Genomic DNA, 22,571 nt, shown 5'->3' on the forward strand with positions numbered 1-22,571 from the left:
GCCTTATGCAGTCAGAGGCCCTTAGGTAATGGACAGAGCATGGTAATGCAAACAGATACACATTTTCACACAGCACCCCGCATTCTTGTCTCTTCTTGGTTAGAGCATCGAGTGACTCTCTCATGAGTGGGGTCAAAAGAACTGGTACCTTTCTTCCTCTCTTGCCAACAATTGTAATCCTTACAAAATGTTTACACAGCTTCTGTTCAAGTGGTGTAAGAGCCAAGCTTACATCTCCATGTGTGTCTGATGTGTCCTTTGACAGGTACGAAGACAGGAGCATCCTGGACACTTCCCCTCCTCTCCGCCGGTTAAACAATACAACTTGTGTCAGGGTCACTTTTGCAAGCTCCTTCCAGTTTGATGGTGATGGGTGTTCTTGTAGATCATTCAAATGTTGCTGCTGTTTCTCAGCTAGATGACAATGAAGCTTTTGGATATCTTGTGTGAAAGGTAGGAGTTGTGGAGCATTCCATTTGCTCTGGTCTAGCTGAGTTAATGCTTGGCTCGCGATATCAAACCTCCAACTTTCTTGATAAAGTTGAGCAAAATCCTCAGCATCTTGAGTAGCTTGTTTATCTTTCTTTTTCAGGCCTTCAGACTTGATGAACATGGCCAAAGAATGTAAGCTATGGCCAACCTTGCGTGCAAGAGATGGACGTTGGTATTTACCAGTTTGCTCACTGAATCCAGACAGGCTCTTAGCAGCAGAGACAACCTGAGTGTACTGTTCAGGTTTTATGAGTTCTTGAATGGTCTTCACATGTGTAACTTTTCTTGCTTCCAATAAAAACCTGCCAAGCTCTCTCAGTTTCTGTCGTATATACTGATGTTGACTGACAATCTTCTCATTCTTTTTGAACAGTCTGTAACCATACTCAAGAAGGCAGCGGTCTTCTTTAATAACAACTGCAATCCTGTCTTGGTTCATAACACTTAAGAACTTCCAATAAGCATCGTTAAAGCCAGGTGGAGCAGGTTCAGCGAAAGCACACAATGCTTGAACTCTTTTTTTGCCTGGTTTGGTATCCTCAGGTTTGAAGCTGCACACCTGAAAGTGACGCCACATCGCTCTTCTGGAGAACAAGCCATAGCAGTGAATACAATGGGTAAATTGCTGTCCTTCAGATTTTTTCTGTGGTTGCTTCCATGGTATGAGATTGCCTTTTCGTGTCTCCAGAACATCACTGTTGTGCTCAAAGTTGCCTTTATTTCGTATATAGTCTAACTGCAGTCTTCGTTCTTTTGAGTTCTTTGGCAAGCTCAGTGCTTTTGCAACCTCTGTTTCATCTTGGTGCTTACGCCACAAGTGTCTTGACATTTTCTGGACAAACTTTCTGCAATAAAAGCAGAAATGTTTCTTATTATAGCTTCTGGATCCATTCCCCTTCTTTAAAACTGGACTGACATAGATGGACTGTTCTTCTTCCAGGGGCACTGAAACACTCGCATCCTTTTGTGAATATGTTGACACTATTTTCTTTTCATTCCCATCAGCTCTGCGATTTGGAAATTTTTGTGTGGGGGCTTGACATCTTTCAAAGGTTCTCTTCTGGCTAAGCTCAAGCGAGCTCTGACTGGAAGACTCACTTGTGTTCTGACCAGAAAACTTGTTTCTCTGACTTGATGACCCACTTCCACTCTCCCTGGGCTTAAACTTGCTCTGACTGGATGCCTTGCTTCTTCTCTGATTTGAGGACTCACTTCCACTGTCCCTGGGCTTAAACTTGCTCTGACTGGAAGATGTTCTTCTACTATATGCTGATTTTTTCTTTTTTCCATCTTCCAGGGTTAATTCCAAACTGCTATCACTCTCTGTGCTTTCATCAATGGGACATGGAATGTACTCATCTTGACTATCTATGTCTGAGTCATCTGATTCCACAACGTTCATCTGAATCTTTCAAAAACAACAACAACAAAATCATGTGTCAATCACTCATTTTGAAACATTAAGTATCAAAAATCTGAGTATACTTTGAATGTGTAAATAAATTTATGAATGAAAACACATACTGTTAATTTATGTTGGACAAAACATTTGACTAAAAACTGGGAATGGCGCTTCCATTTCCTTTTATATTCAATTAATCACATTACATAATGAACAAATACTGGCATTTTTTTTTACCATAAAATTAAATCTGTTAGGTCCTTGTCTGACTGTTAACAGTGGTTTCGCCAGTGTTTCCAGGCAGACAAGAAGATATTGCATGTGTTAGCAGGCAGAAGACGGCATAACACCAGTGGCTAAAATTATAACAAGTGAGAGGACACAGCCTACAGCTGGTGAAACAGCAACTTCATGTTCAATTGTTCATACAAAAAATGAGACATTGCCCGCAAAATGAAGTTCATTCCCTGTCCTCACACCACAAGCTTATGTCAGTTTTCTCTCTCTTTCTCTCTCTATCTTTCTCTCACCTAAGTAATCATGCCCATCCCTAGTAAAAACCTTCAAAACAATCTAAATATGTCATATATATATATACAATAAAATTGAGTCAGTATCAGGTCCACTAGCAAGAATACCAGACATGTTCACAGTCATGAAAACACATAAAAGAATCAAAAAAAGGCTTACGGGATGGCAAGAGATTCTTCTTGGCCTCTGTGAATTCCTTTTAGGCTCGGAAATGAAAGTGCCTTGTGTGCTGTCATCACTTGAGTCGTAGAGACAGCCAGCAAAATCATATACTCTATCCATCTGCAAAGAGGAAGACATGGAGATTATTTTCCCTTTTTGTTGACACGGTAGAAAAACAAATGGCAGATGGATGGACAGGCAGACGGATCGACGGATACATTTATTGTCATTTCCACAACAACGAAATTGGGGAAAAGGGCTCATCAACTAAAAGTACCCATACTGTAACTTACTCATAACTTTTAAGACCTCACCAGAATGCTTTTTGTGCGTCTCAGTGGTGGAACAAGTTCATCATCTGATTGCTCGTTGGAATGGTTTGGAGAAGCCTCATCACAGGTGTCTTCCACAATAGATTCATCGGTATCATACAAATGATCAGACACATCCGGCCCACTATCCATCTGAAAAAACAAAAGGTATGTCAAGACGTGCATATATTCATCCACAAATGCACATAAAACCAATAACAGCAAGGTTTATACAATTACTTGACTAAAAAATGAATGGATTTCATGAATGGCATACCAAAATGTCATCTGTTTTCTTCCTTCCATCACGGTGTGGAGTGGACGTTTTGTTCTCCATACAGTCCTCATCAGTTTCATCACTATCTGAATAAGCAACGAGCGAAAACCTTTGGGCTTGAAAAACCTAAATATGAAAAACAGGAAAATCTGTTAACTTTAACAGTTAACAGTCTGTTAACTTTAACAGACAGGTGGAATCTGCCAATCTGCCAACTGTCTCACATTTGAAATATCACTTTAAAACACGCAACAGCTCACACAGTGTACAATTATGACTGTTAAAATCAAAGTTGAGATAATGCCAAGTGATGCCAAAGGAACATAAAAAGCAAAGTGGACATTGGCCCATTTTGGTGACCGAACAGCATCACAAGCTAGTCACCACAGATTAGTTGTGATGACTGTCTACAATGTCTTTTTTTTTTTTACCTGTGTGTTAGTCTCATCTGGCTTTGATTCCTCGTGGAACATCTGGGTTACAGGACAGGTCTCCGTCTCTACTGCTGCTGCAGGAGTCTGAGGGTCCACCACCTGAAATTTAGATGCCAGACAAGAAGACACTTAGAGCTGAATGAAGTCATAGCTGTATGTGGAGACATTCATAGCTAACAATGTTACCTAAAAGTAAAACAGATTCTCAAACAGCACAGAACTATAAGACTGAGGTCACAGCATCGTTTTTCTGAGATATCAGCAACTCTTATGAGCCATTACAAAGATTTGCAGTGCCTCACATTTGAAATATCACTTTAAAACACGCAAGAGCTCACACAGTGTACAATTATGACTGTTAAAATCAACGTTGAGATAATGCCAGGTGTTGTCACAGGAACATAAAAACACCAACAGTGAGAACCAAACGGAGGGGCCCCATATGGGTGAGACTAGAAACATACAAGTGTGTTAAGTTCCCCTCGCCCATCAAGAGTGTTTGTGACATGAAATGACCCCACAAGGACATGACTTGAAATGTGTGACATTAGCTGGCTGTTATCATACCATCCAATGAGTAATAACGACTACTTTAAAGCAATATGAACATTGATGGCCCATTTTGGCTTAGTCTTTCTGACTACAGCATCGTTTTTCTGAGGTATCAGCAACTCTTATGAGCCATTACAAAGATTTGCAGTGCCTCACATTTGAAATATCACTTTAAGACACGCAACAGCTCACACAGTGTACAATTATGACTGTTAAAATCAAACTTAAGATAATGCCAGTTGTTGTCACAGGAACATAAAAACACCAACAGTGAGAACCAAACGGAGGGGCCCCATATGGGTGAGACTAGAAACATACAAGTGTGTTATGTTCCCCTCCCCCATCAAGAGTGTTTGTGACATGAAATGACCCCACAAGGACATGACTTGAAATGTGTGACATTAGCTGGCTGTTATCATACCACCTAACAAGTAATAATGACTGCATCAAAGCAAAGTGGACATTGGCCCATTTTGGTGACAGAACAGCATCACATGCTAGTCACCACAGATTAGTTGTGATGACTGTCTACAATGTCTTTTTTTTTACCTGTGTGTTAGTCTCATCTGGCTTTGATTCCTCGTGGAACATCTGGGTTACAGGACAGGTCTCTGTCTCTACTGCTGCTGCAGGAGTCTGAGGGTCCACCACCTGAAATTTAGATGCCAGACAAGAAGACACTTAGAGCTGAATGAAGTCATAGCTGTATGTGGAGACATTCACAGCTAACAATGTTACCTAAAAGTAAAACAGATTCTCAAACAGCACAGAACTATAAGACTGAGGTCACAGCATCGTTTTTCTGAGATATCAGCAACTCTTATGAGCCGTTACAAAGATTTGCAGTGCCTCACATTTGAAATATCACTTTAAAACACGCAAGAGCTCACACAGTGTACAATTATGACTGTTAAAATCAACGTTGAGATAATGCCAGGTGTTGTCACAGGAACATAAAAACACCAACAGTGAGAACCAAACGGAGGGGCCCCATATGGGTGAGACTAGAAACATACAAGTGTGTTAAGTTCCCCTCGCCCATCAAGAGTGTTTGTGACATGAAATGACCCCACAAGGACATGACTTGAAATGTGTGACATTAGCTGGCTGTTATCATACCATCCAATGAGTAATAACGACTACTTTAAAGCAATATGAACATTGATGGCCCATTTTGGCTTAGTCTTTCTGACTACAGCATCGTTTTTCTGAGGTATCAGCAACTCTTATGAGCCATTACAAAGATTTGCAGTGCCTCACATTTGAAATATAACTTTAAGACACGCAACAGCTCACAGAGTGTACAATTATGACTGTTAAAATCAAACTTAACATAATGCCAGTTGTTGTCACAGGAACATAAAAACACCAACAGTGAGAACCAAACGGAGGGGCCCCATATGGGTGAGACTAGAAACATACAAGTGTGTTAAGTTCCCCTCGCCCATCAAGAGTGTTTGTGACATGAAATGACCCCACAAGGACATGACTTGAAATGTGTGACATTAGCTGGCTGTTATCATACCATCCAATGAGTAATAACGACTACTTTAAAGCAATATGAACATTGATGGCCCATTTTGGCTTAGTCTTTCTGACTACAGCATCGTTTTTCTGAGGTATCAGCAACTCTTATGAGCCATTACAAAGATTTGCAGTGCCTCACATTTGAAATATAACTTTAAGACACGCAACAGCTCACACAGTGTACAATTATGACTGTTAAAATCAAACTTAACATAATGCCAGGTGTTGTCACAGGAACATAAAAACACCAACAGTGAGAACCAAACGGAGGGGCCCCATATGGGTGAGACTAGAAACATACAAGTGTGTTAAGTTCCCCTCGCCCATCAAGAGTGTTTGTGACATGAAATGACCCCACAAGGACATGACTTGAAATGTGTGACATTAGCTGGCTGTTATCATACCATCCAATGAGTAATAACGACTACTTTAAAGCAATATGAACATTGATGGCCCATTTTGGCTTAGTCTTTCTGACTACAGCATCGTTTTTCTGAGGTATCAGCAACTCTTATGAGCCATTACAAAGATTTGCAGTGCCTCACATTTGAAATATCACTTTAAGACACGCAACAGCTCACACAGTGTACAATTATGACTGTTAAAATCAAACTTAAGATAATGCCAGTTGTTGTCACAGGAACATAAAAACACCAACAGTGAGAACCAAACGGAGGGGCCCCATATGGGTGAGACTAGAAACATACAAGTGTGTTAAGTTCCCCTCCCCCATCAAGAGTGTTTGTGACATGAAATGACCCCACAAGGACATGACTTGAAATGTGTGACATTAGCTGGCTGTTATCATACCACCTAACAAGTAATAATGACTGCATCAAAGCAAAGTGGACATTGGCCCATTTTGGTGACAGAACAGCATCACATGCTAGTCACCACAGATTAGTTGTGATGACTGTCTACAATGTCTTTTTTTTTACCTGTGTGTTAGTCTCATCTGGCTTTGATTCCTCGTGGAACATCTGGGTTACAGGACAGGTCTCTGTCTCTACTGCTGCTGCAGGAGTCTGAGGGTCGGCCACCTAAAATTCAATTAAACAATTAGTCATGTTAAACCACATCACACATATCAAACATCACATGCATTTCCTTAGATACACTCAGAATAATACTGGAAACATGATTAATATTGGAGAAATACGAACATTTTTTACACTTAAATATGTCTGCAAAAAGAGGGCTGCCGCTTCACCCGGCTGGTTCTTAGCTAAGGTGCTGGAGACATAAACAATGTCAAAAATGAAAAAGAGACTCTCCACACACTTAGATCGATGCAGTTTCACTTTATTAAAAGCTAAGCTTTCGGTCTCACATGACCTTCATCAGAGCATACACTGAGACAATGGGCAGGCAGGTAGAAAAAGACGCACACTCCTAATTTCATCAGTGATACACCTGTGTGCACCCTGGTGGTGGAAGCTCCACCTCTTGGGAAATGTAGTTCTGGGGCATACAAATGGCAGCCATCTCATAGGGTCAAAGCACAGGGTGAAGCACAGTCAATTTGTTACTTTGAACAATCAAAGAGAAACACAAATACAATCATGAAACATCTCCTGATTAAACACACTCAAAACAGGAAAAATTGGCTCTGGGAGGTGTTGACCTTCATCAACAGAGATACCCAAATAGAAAAGAAGAGAGAAAACCAGTACATTAAATTGAATGAAGAGCTATGAATGGGTATCAGGCAAAAAAACCATCATAAACCATAGTCTCTATATTCTAAATGAATGTCTAGGATTATAACAAAACATGCATATCGAAATCCTCATTCAGGCCCATTGGTTGAAGTGTGTCTAGAGTATCTATCAGAATAGCTCCCGTTGGCATAATCTTCTGTCCACATCTCCTCCTCTTGATAATACAATGTGCAATGGGCATTTTAATAAATAGATCACATTTTCTGTACTGCATGTGATAAAGCCTCTTACAGGAAAACTTTTGTGATCTATTTATTAAAATGCCCCTGTGATAAGACCTACATAGGTAAAACTACACGCAGTCTAAAACAGAGGATCAGCGAGCACAAGAGCTCCATCAGACGCAATGATGTGAACTACCCTGTAGCTCGCCACATTAGTGAATTCTGACATCCTATCTCCTCTCTGCGATTTCAGGGCATTGAGTACATTGTATTGTCAATAGGAGGAGATGTTGACAGAAGATTATGCCAACGGGAGCTATTCTGATAGATACTCTAGACACACTTCAACCAATGGGCCTGAATGAGGATTTCGATATGCATGTTTTGTTATAATCCTAGACATTCATTTAGAATATAGAGACTATGGTTTATGATGTTTTTTTGCCTGATACCCATTCATAGCTCTTCATTCAATTTAATGTACTGGTTTTCTCTCTTCTTTTCTATTTGGGTATCTCTGTTGATGAAGGTCAACACCTCCCAGAGCCAATTTTTCCTGTTTTGAGTGTGTTATTTAATCAGGAGATGTTTCATGATTGTATTTGTGTTTCTCTTTGATTGTTCAAAGTAACAAATTGACTGTGCTTCACCCTGTGCTTTGACCCTATGAGATGGCTGCCATTTGTATGCCCCAGAACTACATTTCCCAAGAGGTGGAGCTTCCACCACCAGGGTGCACACAGGTGTATCACTGATGAAATTAGGAGTGTGTGTCTTTTTCTACCTGCCTGCCCATTGTCTCAGTGTATGCTCTGATGAAGGTCATGTGAGACCGAAAGCTTAGCTTTTAATAAAGTGAAACTGCATCGATCTAAGTGTGTGGAGAGTCTCTTTTTCATTTTTGACACTTAAATATGTCTTTAAAAAAAAAAAAGAGGGACGGTGCGTCCACATATCAGTACACAGACATTTGTGGGAGAACCAGCAAATATTACTACATGGTGAACATGAGTCTTGTGTGCACAGTACATTCACTTAACATGATGCTACACAGATGTGATAAGTTTAGCAGTACGGTTACTGAACGTGAATCAAGTCTTCTGGTCTGTGCATGCAGCTTGCTAGGCAGTGAGGGACACAGCGCCACATTCAGCACAGTACGTGAACCTGAATCACTCACATCTGGCCAATTTTTGTGACAGAACAGCATCACAAGCTAGTCACCACAGAGTAGTTGTGATGACTGTCTACAATGTATTTTTTACCTGTGTGTTAGTCTCATCTGGCTTTGATTCCTCGTGGAACATCTGGGTTACAGGACAGGTCTCTGTCTCTACTGCTGCTGCAGGAGTCTGAGGGTCCGCCACCTGAAATTTAGATGCCAGACAAGAAGACACTTAGAGCTGAATGAAGTCATAGCTGTATGTGGAGACATTCACAGCTAACAATGTTACCTAAAAGTAAAATAGATTCTCAAACATAAGGACATGACTGGAAACCTGTGTGACACTAACTGGCTATCACACCATTCATGACTGCATTAAAACAAAGTGAACATTGGCCCATGTTGGTAACAGAACAATATCATATACTAGTCACCGTAGTGATGGGATCAGCAGTTCGTTTGACTGTACTGAATCAGTAGAATCAGTCCATTAAAATGAGTCGTTCAAAGATTTGTTCACTGAATCACTCTGTGCTTATGGAGCCCTGACTGCAAAGAGCATTATTCTCTAACTTCCTGAACTGATACACCGACAAACAATCCATCACTAGGTCATGATTCAGCCCGAGGTTCAGATACACTCTGTAACACGTTCACTGCACTTAATGAGGGACATGATTGCAAAAAAAGAGAAAAAAAGAGGGACGGTGCGTCCACATATCAGTACACAGACATTTGTGGGAGAACCAGCAAATATTACTACATGGTGAACATGAGTCTTGTGTGCACAGTACATTCACTTAACATGATGCTACACAGATGTGATAAGTTTAGCAGTACGGTTACTGAACGTGAATCAAGTCTTCTGGTCTGTGCATGCAGCTTGCTAGGCAGTGAGGGACACAGCGCCACATTCAGCACAGTACGTGAACCTGAATCACTCACATCTGGCCAATTTTTGTGACAGAACAGCATCACAAGCTAGTCACCACAGAGTAGTTGTGATGACTGTCTACAATGTATTTTTTACCTGTGTGTTAGTCTCATCTGGCTTTGATTCCTCGTGGAACATCTGGGTTACAGGACAGGTCTCTGTCTCTACTGCTGCTGCAGGAGTCTGAGGGTCCGCCACCTGAAATTTAGATGCCAGACAAGAAGACACTTAGAGCTGAATGAAGTCATAGCTGTATGTGGAGACATTCACAGCTAACAATGTTACCTAAAAGTAAAATAGATTCTCAAACATAAGGACATGACTGGAAACCTGTGTGACACTAACTGGCTATCACACCATTCATGACTGCATTAAAACAAAGTGAACATTGCCCCATGTTGGTAACAGAACAATATCATATACTAGTCACCGTAGTGATGGGATCAGCAGTTCGTTTGACTGTACTGAATCAGTAGAATCAGTCCATTAAAATGAGTCGTTCAAAAGATTTGTTCACTGAATCACTCTGTGCTTATGGAGCCCTGACTGCAAAGAGCATTATTCTCTAACTTCCTGAACTGATACACCGACAAACAATCCATCACTAGGTCATGATTCAGCCCTGAGGTTCAGATACACTCTGTAACACGTTCACTGCACTTAATGAGGGACATGATTGCAAAAAAAGAGAAAAAAAAGAGGGACGGTGCGTCCACATATCAGTACACAGACATTTGTGGGAGAACCAGCAAATATTACTACATGGTGAACATGAGTCTTGTGTGCACAGTACATTCACTTAACATGATGCTACACAGATGTGATAAGTTTAGCAGTACGGTTACTGAACGTGAATCAAGTCTTCTGGTCTGTGCATGCAGCTTGCTAGGCAGTGAGGGACACAGCGCCACATTCAGCACAGTACGTGAACCTGAATCACTCACATCTGGCCAATTTTTGTGACAGAACAGCATCACAAGCTAGTCACCACAGAGTAGTTGTGATGACTGTCTACAATGTATTTTTTACCTGTGTGTTAGTCTCATCTGGCTTTGATTCCTCGTGGAACATCTGGGTTACAGGACAGGTCTCTGTCTCTACTGCTGCTGCAGGAGTCTGAGGGTCCGCCACCTGAAATTTAGATGCCAGACAAGAAGACACTTAGAGCTGAATGAAGTCATAGCTGTATGTGGAGACATTCACAGCTAACAATGTTACCTAAAAGTAAAATAGATTCTCAAACATAAGGACATGACTGGAAACCTGTGTGACACTAACTGGCTATCACACCATTCATGACTGCATTAAAACAAAGTGAACATTGGCCCATGTTGGTAACAGAACAATATCATATACTAGTCACCGTAGTGATGGGATCAGCAGTTCGTTTGACTGTACTGAATCAGTAGAATCAGTCCATTAAAATGAGTCGTTCAAAAGATTTGTTCACTGAATCACTCTGTGCTTATGGAGCCCTGACTGCAAAGAGCATTATTCTCTAACTTCCTGAACTGATACACCGACAAACAATCCATCACTAGGTCATGATTCAGCCCTGAGGTTCAGATACACTCTGTAACACGTTCACTGCACTTAATGAGGGACATGATTGCAAAAAAAGAGAAAAAAAGAGGGACGGTGCGTCCACATATCAGTACACAGACATTTGTGGGAGAACCAGCAAATATTACTACATGGTGAACATGAGTCTTGTGTGCACAGTACATTCACTTAACATGATGCTACACAGATGTGATAAGTTTAGCAGTACGGTTACTGAACGTGAATCAAGTCTTCTGGTCTGTGCATGCAGCTTGCTAGGCAGTGAGGGACACAGCGCCACATTCAGCACAGTACGTGAACCTGAATCACTCACATCTGGCCAATTTTGTTGACAGAACAGCATCACAAGCTAGTCACCACAGAGTAGTTGTGATGACTGTCTACAATGTATTTTTTACCTGTGTGTTAGTCTCATCTGGCTTTGATTCCTCGTGGAACATCTGGGTTACAGGACAGGTCTCTGTCTCTACTGCTGCTGCAGGAGTCTGAGGGTCCGCCACCTGAAATTCAATTTAACAATTAGTGATGTTAAATTACATCACACAGGTCAAACATCACATGCATTTCCTTATATACTCAGAATAATACTGAAAACATGATTAATATCGGAGAAATACACACATTTTTTACACTTAAATATTTAAAAAAAAAGCTCCATGCTTAATCCAACCAACTCACCTTGCTGCGCCATGGCCATTTTGAATCACCATAGTTGTACTCAATTTCAGATCCTATTTCTATTTTCTTCATCGCGAATAGGCACAAATGTGGCTTGTTGTTAACTATGATTTTTTTCATGACACAGTTTGGATTTTTGTGACTGTCATTGACTAATCTTCCAAGAGATTCATCTTCTTCAGATGCATCAAGGCTGAAAAGTATAAGAAAGATCATAGTAGTGTTTTAATCTTAAATAGTTTCATTGGAAGAAATATGTTTTAATGAATTTTCCAAGAGTATTTGCACTTTAGTTCATTCATCATCTATTAAAAGTTTGTTCTAGGGTTCATTTATCTAGCGGCTATACATCTATACAAAACATCTATCTTTACATGCTTACCAAAAGTGACAGTTCTGCCACTCAAAGTCAAAGAGGAATGTGCTTTCAATGTCCGAGTAACATCGTGACTGGCATTCTTCCTGTGTGAGGAGTTTTCCCCTGTACTCCAAGACAAAGTCCCCTGGTTCAATGGGGTTTGTGGCAAACACTCCTCTTCCTACAAGAATATAATAAAGTAAAGGCATGTTACAGTTTGTTGTGAAGTGGGTTTGTGTGCTGTCTAGTCAATGTGCCTGCAGACAATGCTCAGCACTTCCCCAGTTTGATGGCGACAGCAATAAGAGTTATTTTAGTTTCTTAAAAGAGGTCCCTATTGTATGCATTGATATGCAAGTACAGTGAATATCACAGTCAGTCACATATAACCTACACTGAGTTGGCAACCAAGGAAATGTCACTTCCGGTCAGAGCCGTTACACAGTTGGGTAAGCTCAGAGACGTTCAGATATAGAAGTTCAGGTTGTGGTTTTTCAACTTGGTAAACAACAATTCAGGCAATGTCTCAAAGTATCTAGAGCCGGCCGGCGAATGTTTAATGTTTACTTCACAGGACACTTCAGTAGAATATTTTAACAAAGCACACTGTCTTGCCTGGACTGTAAAATATCACACTAATTTCTATCAGTCTGTCTGATTGAAATTCTCTGTCAAAAGCAAAAAAGCCACATATGTATAACCTGAACCCTAAACTGTCCTTTGTATGCACTTTATGGGTTTGCTTTTGAAATGCATAAGTTGTGTCAAGGAAACTACTGCCACTTACCTTTGTCACTGTTGATATGTCTTGCTAAAAGGCCAGGCTTGTCAGTGCCAGACAGGATATGTGTTTTTGCATCATCTGCAGGCCTGATCCTTCTTCTCCTGGACATGATGGCCCTGGGAAAACATTTTTTAATCGTTACTCCACATTCACCATAAGAGAATTGTTCAGTAAGCTATTGTTGACAGACAAAAAAAATACATCTGCACAAAATGATCAGAGATAAGTTAATATTGTGCATGTTCAGACTAGTTCAAGACCAGCTGCAAAATATTACCAGCAACAGCAGGTCAGACTAAACTAAGCAGCCACTGAGACAGTTTGCAGTTTATGTAGTCTAATAAAATAAAAGCCTAATATAAAATCGGCCCAGTGCGTGATATAAAGCTGCCGCTTCAAGTGGAGATTTTTTTCCCCACATATAGCCCGTTCATTCATCATCCTCTGAATCAAACAGGTGGGGGACCTGAGAAATCCGCAGTACCTGTAGTTTGCTATCATTCTTTTATCACCGTGTCTCGTGCGGGAGACGAGATGAGGCGGCTCGAGCCAGCTTTGTGTTCATGTCAACAAAACCTGAAGCCCCGGTCCGGTTTCCTCCTGACGAGGCGAATGCAGCAATAACAACAACAACAACAACAGCAGCAACATCAACAGCTGATTCCGTCAGGTGAAGATGCTCAGAGAGAGAGAGAGAGAGAGAGAGAAAAGTAAGCTGCTCAGCGTGATCCCTCCGTATAAACGCTGCGCTCTGATCCAACTCCACTGACTTTCACCCCCACATGCACACACCCCAGCCCGGCTAACCCGGCCAGCCAGACTAGCAGTGATCACACCTGTACTGCGAAGGAGGCTAGAGCCAGCGTTGTTTCATTCATGTCAACAATATCTGAAGCCCCGGTCCGAGTTAACACTACGACGCTGGTTGTCGACTTGGTTTATTTCCTCCTGACGCGAGTCGGATCAACAACAACAATCCCCCCGTACAAACGCTCCGCTATGACCCAGCTCCACTGACTTTCACCCCCCCACACACCCCACACCCCGGACGGCTAACCCGGCCAGCCTGTGAAAACACCTACCTTCGGTTAAAGAGCCAGACCGGCCGCCGCCTCCTCCTCTCCCCATACGGTTGTTTGGCGTTAGCAGCTACTGGGTTAATTAACCCTACCTGCCTTTTCTGCACTGTCTCGCTGCCACATTCACTTTCTAGGGTGGTTTTAAATAAAGATTATCTTGCTTAAGTTACACGGAATGCCGTTAAAGTGTTATTGAAGCTTGTTAATTGAATAGAGTGGAAGGTCGCGACCGGAAAGGGAGATCAAGTTACCTGCAGGCTTTAAATCAACATCCTGTTTCAAACTAAGGTTAATGGTAATCTCCGTATAGTGGGGGTTTTAATTTGGAGGATATCCGGGAAGAAGTTCATTAATTCAGTACACTTTGTGCTATGAAATCCCAAACTTTGAATATTGACAGCTCTCCAACACTGCCGACTCCAGTTTTAATGACCCGGCTTCACAAACAATTAGCTGCATCACTCCCCCGTTACCCCCTCTCTCTCGTCCAGGTGACGTACTGCCAGCAGAGCAGCTGCGGTAACGTAGGTCTAGGTTAAAGTAATGGCCTTTTAGCCCGCAGGTAGCATTAGAGCTAACCACAAGTAGCTAAGTAGCCTAGCTAAAGTTAGTAGCTAATTGTTATTGTAATAAAGTAGCCTAATTTACGTCTCTAATATAAACGATACAAACTATAAACCAAAAAACCATGCATATATCATTTTGTCACGGTAAATGTGGTTCAATATTTACAGATTCAACTTAACACTCAGCTTACCATCACATATAAGTCTTTTTCTTCTTCTTCTTCCTCTTCTTCTCTTGGATTCGCGGCAAATCCTACTCCCGGCACCAAACCGGAAGTACGTCACCACCAAAGTACTTAAGTGTGTGCACACACTTCCGGTGTGTGTGGGGGGTGCTACGCCACCTTACGGGCTCCAGGGGCGCTAGTGAGCACACACATTTCAAGTTTTTGTGACCATGTGGGACATGCAATAAAAAAGCAAGAGGGGCATCAGGGGGAGCTCCTGAGGCCATTTTGATTGAAATCGATCTGGGGCCCGCGTTTTAGGGCCCCGCGTCGGTCTTGGGCCCCCCACTGTTGGTGGGCTCCCACCGCTCAGACCCCCTGAAGTGGTATTTACAAGTGCACACACACACACACACACACACACACACACACACACACACACACACACACACACACACACACATACACACACACCAGGTCGTCTGACTCATGTTTAACCAGGTCTCCGGCCTCCTGGAGGGTTTGGTGTCCGGTGTTCGGTCTAAAAATATAAACTAACATGTCGGCAAAGTTTAGCGTTACTTACAACCATATCCGGCCTGTCGTCATGGAAACACCACGCTCCGCCAGTGGTGCAGCGGTTGGACCAGAGTGAAAACAAACGTGTGTCAGTTTACAGAGAGAAATTTAGATTTTAGAAATGAGCACGTTCTGTTATGGTATTTAGTTTGAATTATCTGAGAGTTGTTGAACTTGTAATAAATCCATGATGTGACTTGTAAACCGGTGTGTTTCGATGCTTCCTGTAAAGAGTTTAACTGCCCCCTCGGCTCCTTCCTCCTGGCTCTCACACCGTGTCCTTGGGCAAAGAGCTGCTCCATCTGATCATGTAGATCAGTGGTTCTCAACTGGTGGGTCGGGACCCAGCAGTGGGTCTAGACCCGTTCTGGATGGGTCGTGGACAGCTGGTCAACAAAGTAAATAATATTTAATGCACATCTGATGTTGGACATGTCTTTTATTTTGAAAAATAACTTATATTGAAAGGCACGAGACACGTGAACACATGCAGTTGTAATGCTCCTCCTCACTTTCTGATTATTTGCTCTGAATGCAAAGATATCAGTTTCTTATTAAAGGGATATTCCGGTGTAAGTTTAACCCATGGTCCAACGCACCGTAACACAGAGTTAGACCCCCCCTCGAGAGATGAAGTCTGCTAATGGCCGCACCATAACAAACAGCGCAGTATATGGATCCACTATCCACCGATCAAAAAGCCACTTACAGCCACAAATAATGCTCAGAACAGCACCAAACGTCATCAACAGTACAAACAGGGTCCCATCCCATAATCCGAGGCATCAAACATCTGTTAGCTTAGCCTGGTTTCTATTGAAAAGAGACCAAAACAACTCACCCACTCTCCTCCAGTTAAATGCTATGCAGCAAATTTCCGCGTCCAGCACAGAGTCCAGGCGCTGACAACACACACTGAGGCCGACTGGCAGCACAAACATCTGGTTTCAGCACAGACATCTGGTTTCAGCACAAACATCTGGTTTCAGCGGCCACCGACAGGCAGTGACCACCACACTGACCACTTGATTCCCCCATATCCTATCTGTGATGTCTGCTTGTTGTAGCCATGGTTACAGGTAGTCAGCTGTTGTAGCCATGGTTACAGGTAGTCAGCTGTTGTAGCCATGGTTACAGGTAGTCAGCTGGCGTGGAGGCGATGACAGAGTGAAGTAGAGTCCCGCAGCTCAAGGATGAATGTGTGTGTATTACTCCATATAATGCAGCTAAGTTCCTATGTATCTTCATCAGTTTATAAAAGTTATTATCGAGTGTTCACAGGGAAATGAACCGAGAGAATCACGTAAACAAACACGAGATTAGACGCGACGTCACACGCGCGATCAGGACGCCGTTCGTTGCAGGAAGAGACTGTCTGTGATTTAGTGAAGGAAACATCACGGACACGGCTGAGTTTATGGAGTTTGAGAACAACAACGACTGGTTTCATTTCGATGGCGCCGCTATCAGTTAGAGACCGAGTTTACTGAAGACGAGCTGAAGGAAATGGAGGAGGAAAGTCAAAGAGGGAGAGAGCTGGTGGAGTCTGAAACCAGATGTTTGTGCTGAAACCAGATGTTTGTGCTGAAACCAGATGTTTGTGCTGAAACCAGATGTCTGTGCTGAAACCAGATGTCTGTGCTGAAACCAGATGTCTGTGCTGAAACCAGATGTTTGTGCTGAAACCAGATGTCTGTGCTGAAACCAGATGTTTGTGCTGAAACCAGATGTTTGTGCTGAAACCAGATGTTTGTGCTGAAACCAGATGTTTATGCTAAAACCAGATGTTTGTGCTGTCGGTGGCCACTGAAACCAGATGTTTGTGCTGTCGGTGGCCACTGAAACCAGATGTTTGTGCTGTCGGTGGCCACTGAAACCAGATGTCTGTGCTGAAACCAGATGTTTGTGCTGAAACCAGATGTCTGTGCTGAAACCAGATGTTTGTGCTGAAACCAGATGTTTATGCTAAAACCAGATGTTTGTGCTGTTGGTGGCCACTGAAACCAGATGTTTGTACTGAAACCAGATGTTTGTGCTGAAACCAGATGTTTGTGCTGAAACCAGATGTTTGTGCTGCCAGTCGGCCTCAGACGTGTGTTGTCAGTGCCTGGACTCTGTGCTGGACACAGAAAGTTGCTGCATAGCGTATAACTGGAGCAGAGTGGGTGAGTTGTTTTTGTCTCTTTTCAATAGAAACCAGGCTAAGCTAACAGATGTTTGATGCCTCGTATTATGGGATGGGACCCTGTTTGTACTGTTGATGACGTTTGGTGCTGTTCTGAGCATTATTTGTGGCTGTAAGTGGCTTTTTGATCGGTGGATAGTGGATCAATAGACTGCGCTGTTTGTTATGGTGCGGTCATTGCTAAAGTTGCTACAACTGGAGAAGCTAGCGGTTAGCAGACTTCATCTCTCGAGGGGGGGGTCTAACTCTGTGTTATGGTGCGTTGGACCATGGGTTAAATTTATGCTGGAATATCCCTTTAATGTGGCCTGAATGCAGTGGTTTTGTTTTGTGGGTCTTTATTTTGTGCAGTTTGATATTTATTCACTTTAGTGAACATGCTCCGAATGCAGAGATGCATTAGAAGTCAAATATATCGTTTTGTTGGTCTCCATTTTGTGCAGTTTGATATTTTTTTATTCACTTCCGTACATGCAGTTGTCATGGTAACTCCTCAGTTTCATTCATGTGCTCTGAAATGCACTTTGCTCAATAAAGAACAAAATTAGTTTTTAAATTCTTTAAAAAAATTCTTGGTTTGAATTCTATAAAAGTGGGTCGCGACTTAATGACCATGGGAAAATGTGGATCCCAGAGTGAGACTAGTTGACAACCCCTGGTGTAGAGAATATAACTACCCATTAGTCTCCACTCACTAACACCACTCAGCTGAATTTACCAATTAACTAGGTTTGGATGAGAGCGAGCGGCCGGTGTGTGACAGTCGGAGAGCGAAGACGGAGAGCGGAGAGGAAGAGGGATTTAGACCTCACACCGCAGCCATTAATCACCCGGTTAGCGGTGCAGCAGCCGGCGGTGCAGCGGTGCTGTCGGCTGGAAGACAGATGAGAGGAGACGGGAGCGTTAACCTTGTTCTGCCTCAGAGACACAGACTGAATATTTAAAGCTGAGCAGAGCAGCAGCAGCAGCAGAGCTACCGGTCCTCTGCTGCTGCTGCTGCTGCTGCTGCTGCTGCTGCTGCTGCTGCTGCTCCACATCCATGAGGAATAACTCCACTTATTTCTCATCTGCTGCATCTTGGATTGGAGTAATTGGTGCTCATTGCAGCGGTCTGTGCAGCTCCGTCTCCATTAGCAACCAGAGCGTCCAATCAGGCTGCAGCAAACTACAGGACGTTCCCCAAGGAGGCTGCCGGTCAAAATGAGAAAGTGGTGAATATTTGTTCCTTCAACATCGATACTCATCCTCCACTTCCTGGAAATGTAACTTGTCCTCTTCCATGAAGCTTATGATGGGATGTTCCTATTGGCAGGAAGTCGCCTCAGTGCTCACTCAGCACTGTTTACTGATCTGACTAAAGGAGCACAGCTTCTCCTGGCTCTAACTCTAACTCACTTATGTTGTTTTTGTATATATGGATGGATAAAACCATTTCATCTATATTATATAGCCCACATCTAATCATGTTTTGAAGATATTTTCCCGTTATTCACCACAGGGGTGGAGCAGTGATTTTAAATGTGGGGGTGTTCCAAAGAACGGAAATTGAATTTCAATTTGAATCACAAAATGCAATTTTTAATCACTATCACGTAGTTATCACGGTGGATTTACCTATGCTACGACGTTCCTGAAAAAAACTCTGCACTTCATGGCTGGATTGAAAACTCTCTCGAAAAGATATAATTGACCTGAGCCCACCTTAGATCGCCAACAGAGTAAGCTTCCAATCAGGGTCCAAAACTAACTTTTTCAGGCTGGTAAGTGAATTTTTTTTACGAGCCAGGCAGATAATTTACCAGCCAAGCAAGTAAAAATTGCATTTAAGTGCTGTATATTGCTATCAGTAGGCCTATTATTTAACGTGTCATTTGGGTCTTATATGCGATTCTCAATCAATATTTTAGTAGTACGCACTAATACTAGCAATTAGGGGTGTGCAAAGCATCCGGAATTTGTATTTGTTGAGGGGGGGGGAGTAAAAATCCTTTTTTTTTTAGATACACTTCTAATTCTAATCCATTATGAATCCCACCACCACCTGCTGAACAGACAGAATATAAACAAATGAACTATCATTAGGCTACTTCAAAAAATCTCTCTCTCTCTTACAGTTGTTTAGGATTGTGTGTGGTGTTTTTAATCATATTTTTTAATCATATTTTTATATATATATATGATAATTAGTTTAAAAAATATTTTTATCAGTAATTTCTTTTTTTCAATTACTAGACATTTAAGGCGACCCCATCTGAGTTCCAGGCGACCCCACATGGGGTCCTGATCCCAAGGTTGAAAAACACTGCTGTCTTTCCTGTCTGCTCTCAAAGAGAGTGTGTGTGTGTGGGGGGGGTAATGTGTTGATTCTCTCTCTCACACAAACAAACAGGCGCGCGCACACACACGTTGTCAGTGCTGAGGTCCGACCAGAGCGATTGACGTGTGTCTAACCAACCCAATCAGACGCGCGGGTTCGGAGTCTGGACCGAGAATTAAAAGTTGGACCGCGCTGGTCCGGGCTTCAGCACCGTGTGTCAGGCCGCGTCTGGTTTTAATTAATACGGGGATAAACAGTCAGCGCCGTGGTCACCGGAGCTGATCACTGCCCTATAAGCAATGAGAGCATTTTTTTTTTTTTTTTACCTCCGCTGACAGAGTGTTGATTTGAGGGGGCGTAGAGCCGGTTTCCTCTGCATTCACTCACCGGTACAAACTTGAGTTGAAAAAGATGCCTCTTCCTTTTTAGCATCTCTGCCTCCTCCTTCTTTCTCGTCTCTTTTCAATATTGTTCACTTCCAGTCACCGGTGAGTGACAGAAGCTCCGACTGGCACGTAACCAAAGTCCGTCTCTGTGACTTCAAATTTCCCGGCCCGGCGGCCGCGTCGCGGACAGCGGTCTGTGATTAGGTGAATGCCCGTTCAATTCGACCACTGCCTTTTCATGCAGCGTAAGGAGGCTGAGGCTGAGGTGCGCTCCATTTTTGTATGCTGGTGCACAGCGAGGGGTGGGCACACGGGTTTACCATTGGAAAATGTGGGGGGGATGAAATTATTTTGCTATAAAAGTGGGGGTGTCGAAACACCCCCATCCCCCACGGGTGCGACGCCCATGATTCACCACACTGCTTTTCAGAAACTTGGCCTAGTAAAACATATTGCAGTGGGAGGAAAATGCTGAAACAGAGACTAAGGTGCATCCAGAATATCAGTCAGAGCTTTAACACAAACATCTTATTCTGAAGGAGCTTTAACACAAACATCTACCTTTATTTCTAAAGAGCTTTAAGGCGATGCCACTGAGATGGAGAAGAGAAGAGAGACCGTATGTGGCCTCCGTTAACATCAACGTCTAAAGTCTGATTACGTGACTCTGTGTCTTCACCCCAGGTGCTTTGACCATCTGTCTGTTTCTAAACGGACGTCTGAGCGTCTGGAAGGAGAAAGCCTCATCACGGTGTTGTGAGGAGAATAGGAGACATTAAGGGAATAAAATAGATCCTTACACCGTTAAAGCTGAAACAGCACAAAGAGCAGACGTGATGCTGAAAGGCAGCGACGGAGCGATGGAGCGATGGAGCGACGGAGCGATGGAGCGTTGGTGCAGAGCCGCTGCTGAGCAGATTCCCTCCGGTGCTGAGCAGGAAACATCCCATCATGCTGCTGCACATGTAGATGTCCACATGCTCGTTGCTCTGACGACGAGGCCATTAGACGTTAGGCTACATACGATGAAATGTACCGTGTGGTGTCCATACATCCACACATCTCAGCTTCCACTCAACAACACCCAGACAAACCCAGCGGAGCGTTTTAAGATGACATTTAAAACGCTCCACAGCGTCTCGAGGGCCAGACTCTCTCTGAACAGTCAACACACGGTTTCCATAGATAAATAAATAAAAGAAAAAGAAAGACAGAAGTAGTGTTTCCAAGAAGAAGCTGAGCAGCGATCTTAGGGGAGATGCTCCGTCAGACGAAGCTCCGCAGAGCGTTGGTGACGATGATGGGATGTAATTGATATGAATGTGGCTCCATATTGATCTCAGCCTGCAGCTTTCCTCCAGAGAACTCACCCACAGTCCAGTATCGAGCCGTCGACCTGTTACTAGCTCATTTACTCTGCTACAGGCCTACGTTTCACTGAGGGATGATCGTAATAAAGCTCTGCACTGTAACACACACACACACACACACACACACACAGCAGGGTCAGGGTGTGTGTGTTGTTTTGACTTTTATTGTGTTTGTTTGAGTTTCTCACCATCTTGAAGTGAATCCCAGTAGAAACATCTGAACGCCAGAGGTTAGCCGCTGTTTGTGCAACACACACTGGTTGTGTCCTAAACCCCTCCCTCATTCCCTCATTCCCTCATTCCCTCCTCCCTACTCACTATATAGTGACTATATAGTGACTCACTGGTCAAATAAAAAAACACTTTCGGACACTACTACGCCGCACAGTTAATGATGTATTACGTCGCGTAATTAAAACGTTCCGACCGCGATCGTAATTGCTATTCCGACATGCCGCTATTTCAACATTGACTTCTAATTGTCGGAATAGCGGCATTAACATTATTTTTCAAGCGTCCCACTATTCCGACATTTTTTTTTTCATTGTCGGAGTAGCGACACTTTACTATTTTTCAAACATTCCGCTTTTCCGACATTGATTGATTACCTTATAGTCAGACATCTCCTTCTGATTTTTTTTTTTTTTCATCTGAGACACTGTTTCTCATACACAAATACATATATAGGCCTATAAGAGAGAAGAAAAAACAAACCCACCAAGTTTAAAAACACACCGGCAGCAGCACACACTGATCTGCAGCTACTGAGACTGTTATTATTCTGTCACCTGAGTTAACGAGGTGCACGTGTGTTTGGAGCTGACGAGAGAAGAGAATAAAAAGTGAGACAACGCGGCCCTGAGGAGG

The 22,571-nt window shown here is 42.8% G+C and overlaps 1 protein-coding gene and 1 long non-coding RNA gene across 2 annotated transcripts; one reads left to right on the forward strand and one right to left on the reverse strand.

The window, feature by feature from the left end:
* The first annotated feature begins 521 nt into the window (after positions 1-521).
* On the forward strand, positions 522-1,097 carry LOC146985257 (uncharacterized). The gene is made up of 2 exons (XR_015036203.1): positions 522-645; positions 803-1,097. It is a non-coding gene; the product is annotated as an uncharacterized LOC146985257 (long non-coding RNA).
* A 1,413-nt stretch (positions 1,098-2,510) lies between these two features.
* On the reverse strand, positions 2,511-13,434 carry LOC146985258 (uncharacterized). Its single transcript, XM_085783036.1, has 11 exons — positions 13,059-13,434; positions 12,296-12,452; positions 11,914-12,106; positions 11,634-11,735; positions 10,702-10,803; positions 9,769-9,870; positions 8,839-8,940; positions 6,627-6,728; positions 4,711-4,812; positions 3,607-3,708; positions 2,511-2,519 (listed from the first exon to the last, which is right to left on the reverse strand). The coding sequence occupies exons 1-11, from the start codon at positions 13,162-13,164 to the stop codon at positions 2,511-2,513; spliced, it is 1,179 nt and encodes a 392-aa protein (XP_085639162.1). The 5' UTR covers positions 13,165-13,434.
* Positions 13,435-22,571: the final 9,137 nt, after the last annotated feature.

Source organism: Trachurus japonicus, chromosome 7 (genome assembly GCF_045865225.1).
Source record: "Trachurus japonicus isolate A0001 chromosome 7, Traja_1.0".
Lineage (NCBI taxonomy): Eukaryota > Metazoa > Chordata > Actinopteri > Carangiformes > Carangidae > Trachurus > Trachurus japonicus.

Coding starts and splice junctions, on each gene's coding strand:
- LOC146985258 (XM_085783036.1), bottom strand. CDS start 13,164: ATGTCCAGGAGAAGAAGGATCAGGCCTGCAGATGATGCAAAAACACAT. Junction 12,107..12,295: donor TGGCAGAACTGTCACTTTTG/GTAAGCATGTAA, acceptor TATACTTTTCAG/CCTTGATGCATCTGAAGAAG. Junction 11,736..11,913: donor AATGGCCATGGCGCAGCAAG/GTGAGTTGGTTG, acceptor ATTGAATTTCAG/GTGGCGGACCCTCAGACTCC.